General features: G+C 39.7%; 1 protein-coding gene across 1 annotated transcript in view; it reads left to right on the forward strand.

The window, feature by feature from the left end:
- LOC107573987 (circadian locomoter output cycles protein kaput-like) overlaps nt 1–4,746 on the forward strand; it is a gene marked incomplete at its 5' end in the record, with an annotated part of 14,352 nt that extends 9,606 nt beyond the window's left edge. The window contains 3 exons of the mRNA XM_016260453.1: nt 68–252; nt 566–839; nt 2,695–4,746. Of these exons, the coding sequence (XP_016115939.1) occupies nt 68–252; nt 566–839; nt 2,695–2,991 (756 nt within the window). The remainder of the gene's footprint in view (nt 1–67; nt 253–565; nt 840–2,694) is intronic.
- Between the last annotated feature and the right edge of the window lie 1,737 nt (nt 4,747–6,483).

Raw genomic sequence — 6,483 nt, forward strand, 5'->3', positions numbered from 1 at the left:
TAGAAGTGAATATATAAATGTATACATAAATATAGTCTAAAATCTGTATCTCTGTCTGTTTTTTTAGCAGTCTCAGAGGTCGTCTCACACACTGCAGTCTCCTCAGGGAGCACTGCCTGCATCTTTGTATAATACCATGATGATCTCTCAGCCTGCGCAGGCCAACGTTGTGCAGATCTCCACAAGCCTAGCCCAGAACAGCAGCACGAGCGGAGCCGCGGTTGCCACCTTCTCACAAGACCGTCAGATACGGTACATGAAACACTATTACAAACACGCACTGAAACTTTGCCTCATTATAAACATGAAGTGCACGTACCCAGTTAAATAAGCACATTAGAATACTAAACTAGCTTAAAAGAATCATTAATCTCATGTCTCCTCCATTTCCTTTTTATAAATATAGCTTATTTGCAGGCTATAACAACCTATTGGTTATTTACTAATGAACAATAAAACATTCTTTGAAAATGCCTGGGGACTCCTGACCATGTCATGGTACAACTGATCCCAACAGAAACTCATAACAAAGCTAACTAATAACCTGTTGTCCTGCCTCCCACAGGTTCCCTGCTACCCCACAGCTCCTCACTAAGCTAGTAACCGGCCCAATGGCGTGTGGTGCAGTTATGGTGCCTACCACCATGTTCATGGGGCAGGTAGTGACTGCGTTTGCCCCGCAGCAGGGCCAGGCTCAAACAATCAGCATCGCCCAGCAGCCATCTGCGCATATGCAGGAGCAGCAGGCTCAGACGCAGTCACAGACAGCTACAGGAACCGCCCAACAGCAAGGACAGGCCCAGGCTCAGCTTGCCCAGCAGCAAACGCAGTTCCTACAGGTAACCCTCCCACACAGAGAATTGGGACCCTTTTAGCATTCAGATGACTACTTGACTGTAGCGTATTTTTGGTCAACTTATTGATTAAAGAGAGTTCCGTGGAAAATTAAAACTTTAATCACTTACTCATGTCATGAAAAGTGAAACCTGGAAGAATTTGCTGGTAGTTCTTTTACAGACAGTTATGATAAATAAGGACTAAAGCTTCAAGCTTCAAAAGAACGTTTAGACCAGCAGTCATTCATTTAGGGTGTACTCACACTATGCGTTTTGAACTGTGCCTGAGGGCGTTTGTCCCTCAAAGCCTGGTTCGTTTGACTAGTGGGAGCGCTTCGTGCCGCACTCGGCCCGGTTGGAGCGCTAACCGCGCCGGAGCACGGAAAAGATACTATTTTGTGTGCGCTACTGTCATCATTATGACCGCAAACATATACTATTACTACTACTACACTACACTTTTCAGTTAATTTAATTCAATCAAGTATATTTACGTTTATGATGGGTCTGGTTCTCACCTTATTGATGAACTGGAATTGTAGTCTGTGATTTAAAGCTGCAAATTCTGTCATGGGTTTAAGTGCAAGTGTGAGTGCAGGCCAGCGGGGGACTGGGGAGGGGGGATAATCGCGCTCAGGCTCGGTTCAAGGCAAACGTGCCTAGTGTGAGTACACCCTTAGTTTCTACTTTCTATGATCCAATTCCAGATCAATTCCAGGATCAGTTCCAGACTGACAAACAAATCAATTCCAGATGGACAAAATCAAGTCCTGTCCTACATTTTTTTTTTCTCGTTTGATAGACGTTTCATGTGTATGTGTGTCACAATAGTGAGGGAAAACACTGTCACAATTTTATTTTCATACTGACATTTTTGATGAAAATGCAGAGCTAGGGTGGCTGTGAAGATTTGCTATGAATAATGACCTAAATCCCTTCCTCACACAACCCTATCATACGACTCTAGAAGACTTTGAATACAGCACAGAAGTTCTATGGACTACTTTTATAGTGCTTCTGCATCTTGGTTTGAAGCTTAAGAGCTGAATGAAAGAAGTCTGCCAATTTCTTCCAAAAATGTCTAAAAAGTGATTTAAATTGTGACAGCTATTCCTTTATTATAAAAAGCATGTTTTTCTAATCTGTGTTGCTGAAAAAGACTTCCTGCCCTTAAGTTACTAAAATAGAATAGAATAGATCTGCATGTTTTTAAAGGACATGCAGACACGCACGTTTACAATGTATAAATATATATTTTTAATTCATTTTAAATTATAAATGGATTCAAATCATGTGATAGTTTTCTCAAAATGATAAAAAGTTAGTAAAATATAATAAATAAATGCTCTCTCTCTCTCTCTCTCTCTCTCTCTCTCTCTCTCTATATATATATATATATATATACAATACTGCTCAAACGTTTGGGATCAGTAAGACTTGTAATGTTTTTTAAAGAAGTCTCTTATGGTCATCAAAGCTGCATTTATTTGATTAAAAATACAGAAAAAAAACAGTAATCTTGCCAAATGTTATTTCTCAAAATGTAGAAGGATTTCTGAAGGATCATGTGACACTTTATACTGGAGTAATGGCTGATGGAAATCCAGCTTTGCTTCACAGAAATAAATGATATTTTAAAGTATATTGAAACAGAAACCATTATTTTATATTGTAATAAAATTTAGCAAGGTTACAGTTTTTTTCTGTATTTTTGATCAAATAAATTCAGCCTTGATGAGCATAAGAGACTTCTTTAAAAAACATTACAAGTCTTACTGATCCCAAACTTTTGAGTGGTAGTGTATATATATATATATATATATATATATTTATTCATATTTTGCATTTCGTTCTGCAGGCCCCTCGGCTTTTACATGGCAACCAATCTGCCCAGCTCATCCTTCAAGCATTTCCCCTGCAGCAGCAGCAAGGCACCTTTGCAGCCGCAACTCAACAACAGCAGCAGCAACTGCAACAGCAGCAGCAACAACTGCAGCAGCAGCATCAACAGCAACAACAACAGCTGCAACAGCAACATCAACAACAGCAGCAGCAGCTGCAGCAGCAACAGCAGCAACAACAGCAGCAGCTGCAGCAACAACTGGCAGCTCATCGCTCAGACAGCATGGACCGGTCCAACGCGCCACCTAAGTAGCTGACCGCACGTCAGAGACGCAACCAAATCACCACTGAGCAGTCCTGCAGGCTGAGGGGCTTCTGAGGGGGATGTTTGGAGCTAAAAAAAATTGCAGTATTTGTACTGTACCCTCTCAGATACGTTTCCACTGCTTATAGGTGAAGGGCCAGACCTAAACGGGTGTCTTTTTTTTTAACGATCAACAGCTGCTTGCACTGAATTCTGGGAGAGGTCCAACCACGAATGCCGAGCTTCTGCGGGCTGGCAAGGAATCAGCGGCATCTGGTTTTCCGCAAATTGTCTCCTCCACAATAACCGCTTCCCCTTTGTCTCGTATGCCCAGTGTGTGCCGTCATCCCTCTTTCACAGGTTTAATTTATGCAGAACGAGCCGCAGCGGAGGCTTCAAGACCTGAAGAAATCCTGCAGGACAAACGGCGCCTCTCTCTTTCTCTCGGGCCTCTCTTTCTCTTCCCTTCTCATTTTACTTGTTGCAAGTAATTATGGGTCAGAAAATATTTTTAGGAATGCCACGTGGATTCAACTTTTATTGTACAGTTCACCTGTAAAATAATGTGTAAATATATGGACAAAAGGAAAGAGAAACTAATATTTTATATGATGCATGAGACGAAAAGCGTAGTCTGTTATTTGTAGCTTTGAATATACTTTTTTTTCTAGTATTCTGAGGAAAAAAGCTAAACTTAATACACATAATGGTTGATCTCTTCACAGACATCCTTTTTCCAGTGGGATGGGGGGTGAGTGTGTGTATGTGCTTGCGCACATGTGTTCGTATGTATGTGTGTCTGCCAAGCAGGCAATGCTGGATCCACAGATTGTGTCACAGTTGGTTTAAAACAGCCTTCGTGTTTTAGTAAAACTGTTAAAGGAACAGGCAATCTTTAGATGTTTTGCATCGTGTTATACACCTTAGTAATTGAAAATATATAGATATGAATATTTCAGAGAGATGTTTTACATTTGTAAATAGTTTAAAGAGAAGGCTTCAGATTTAGTATATCATGTGGTTAGGCAAAAAAAGAAACGGTGCTTTGACTGTTTAGCGCAGAATCATTACAGCTGGCAGCGGCCATTCGCTATTAAGTACCATTGATCTAAACGCACTCTGCTGAACTGGAACTGATGCTTGAAACAGCAGGGTTATGATGAGGAAAAATATAATCGCATAGTGTGTATGATCCTAAATGATACAGGTAAATTAGCATAAGGCTAAGCCATAGCTTCTTCTAGTTTTACAATGGTTTACATGGTTTACACTGTTAAACAGTGTTTTAGGTATGATTTGCTAAATAGGTTTGAATAACCAGAAATATAATTTTACACAACCAAACCTGTTTATCATCTAGAGATAGTAAATTATCACATATTTGCACAGCTTTAATGCAGGAATACTTTCACTTGCCTTTCTTGGGTCTCCGCTCGTTGACAAATGATGACATTTCAATGATAGTGACTTGACTTTGCAAACTACTTCCACTCAGCTCTGGAAAAGCAGGAATGTATCGGTTCACTAGCAACTTCTAGCTCTTTGCCCAAAGCACAGAAAACAATCCTAATGTTGACAATCTGATTCTGTTTATTGGTCCCTGTAGTATTACAATTCAGATATGCCAGATTGTAGTTAATTAGTTGATTAATATGCTTGACAAGACAAGTTTCCCCGAAGTTGCTCTGAGACGTTGTTTGTAGTTAGCCATCATGAATGTTCTAAAAAGAAATAATTGTTTTCCTCTAGTCAAATGGGTCACACCATTAGTTTAATTTATTTATATATATATATATATATATATATATATATGAATGATGGATGGAACCTTTTTATCCTTATGAAGAAAACAAACACTTTTTTTCTTTTTTTTAAATAAAAGCTCAGTTTTATCAACAGGTAGCACTTATGGAGGACAGATTTAGTATTTTATGTATTGGTCTTGTGAGTCATTATTATTAATTGTTTTAATTATTATTCTAATTATCAATGCACTAATGGGCAATATTGAGTGAGTGAGTGAGTGAGTTACGTGTAGCCACGTATGGTGTCCCATACTAGGAATTTGTGCTCCGCATTTAACCCATCCAAGTGCACACGCACGGCAGTGAGTAGTGAACACAGCCATTTTTGCTGTAACGCCCGGGGACCAGCTGGGGGTTCAGTGCCTTGCTCAAGGCTGCTCACCTCAGTCGTGGTATTGAAGGGGGAAGAGAGCATTGGTCATTCACTCCCCCCAACTACAATCCCTGCCAGTACCGAGACTCGAACCCGCAACCTTTGGGTTACAAGTCCGACTCTATAAACTTTAGGCCACGACTGCCATATTGCCTCTTCAGGTTAGTACAAGGAGACAGGTGTAGATAATTCCAATATTTTCCATATCAGACCTCACTATATATGAAAGTGCCCGGCTGAATGTTCGGTTTGTGCGGGATGTTAAAGCCAACCACCCAGAGTGCTGGTCCAATCACAGTTCATGTTGCAGTATCCACACAATAGCAGAATAACTCAAGTGATCTATGATAATGCAGTATGTAATCTAACTCACCCTGTTGTTCTTTTACTCTTCGAGTCATTCCTATTGAATATGATGGTCATTAATGTGTTGGTTTTTGTGGTCATGTAAAAGTAATGGATGGCTGTACATTTCAGTACCATAGAAATGTTATGATGGCACGGCTAGAATGAGCAATGCGAGATTATTGATTGAATGTAAAACTGTCACTTAGCTTTATAGTAACATTTAAAGACTATTTTAAAGAGGAATATATAGAAACATTAGATGTTCTTATTTTTCTACAGCAAGATCAGAACAGAGAATTTATGCAGATAGACTGTAGTTGATGTGTAAAACAACTGTTATACACCTTTTGCTAGGAAAGGGAACCGAAAATTAAGCTTACTCCATATTGTAACCTCAAATGAAGGATTTAAACGAACTGTGACACACTGGAGGACCAGTTGAACTTTCTCCCCCACAATGCAGTTGGATTCAGGAAGTGGTTATTTTAAGGTTTTTGCCTGAGTACGAGAGGTCATGCATGTTTGCTGCAGACTCCTGCTTATGTTTTGGGGTACTTGAAGGTAATACATGTTTTTTAAAAAGTCTTGCTTAAAAAGTATAGGACACATAAAAATTCAGGCTGGGTCGAAAATGACCTTCTGATACATAGTGCATCCTCTCGCACAGGCATCAGATGTCATTTGTGATGATGTTTTAGAGTTCAAGGGGTTTGTTTTCTGCTCTGATTTGTATTATGTCAGCCCTAAGGTAACAAATACTACAGCTTCCTCAGGTTGGTTCAGAATAATAACAAATCCACATCAGTCTTGCCCCTCCTTTCTCTTCTTTACTTGATCTTGTGATAGTGACCTCTTCAATAACACACATTCTTCTGCATTTACCATAAAGAGTCACAAAAAAAAAACAGGATGATACAAAATGGTTGCCCTTTATGTACCTCTGAATTGTCTGTTGTGCTTGATGCAACTCAGCTG

The sequence above is a fragment of the Sinocyclocheilus grahami genome, unplaced genomic scaffold (genome assembly GCF_001515645.1).
Source record: "Sinocyclocheilus grahami isolate Dianchi unplaced genomic scaffold, SAMN03320097.WGS_v1.1 scaffold2084.1, whole genome shotgun sequence".
In the NCBI taxonomy this organism is placed as follows: Eukaryota; Metazoa; Chordata; class Actinopteri; order Cypriniformes; family Cyprinidae; genus Sinocyclocheilus; species Sinocyclocheilus grahami.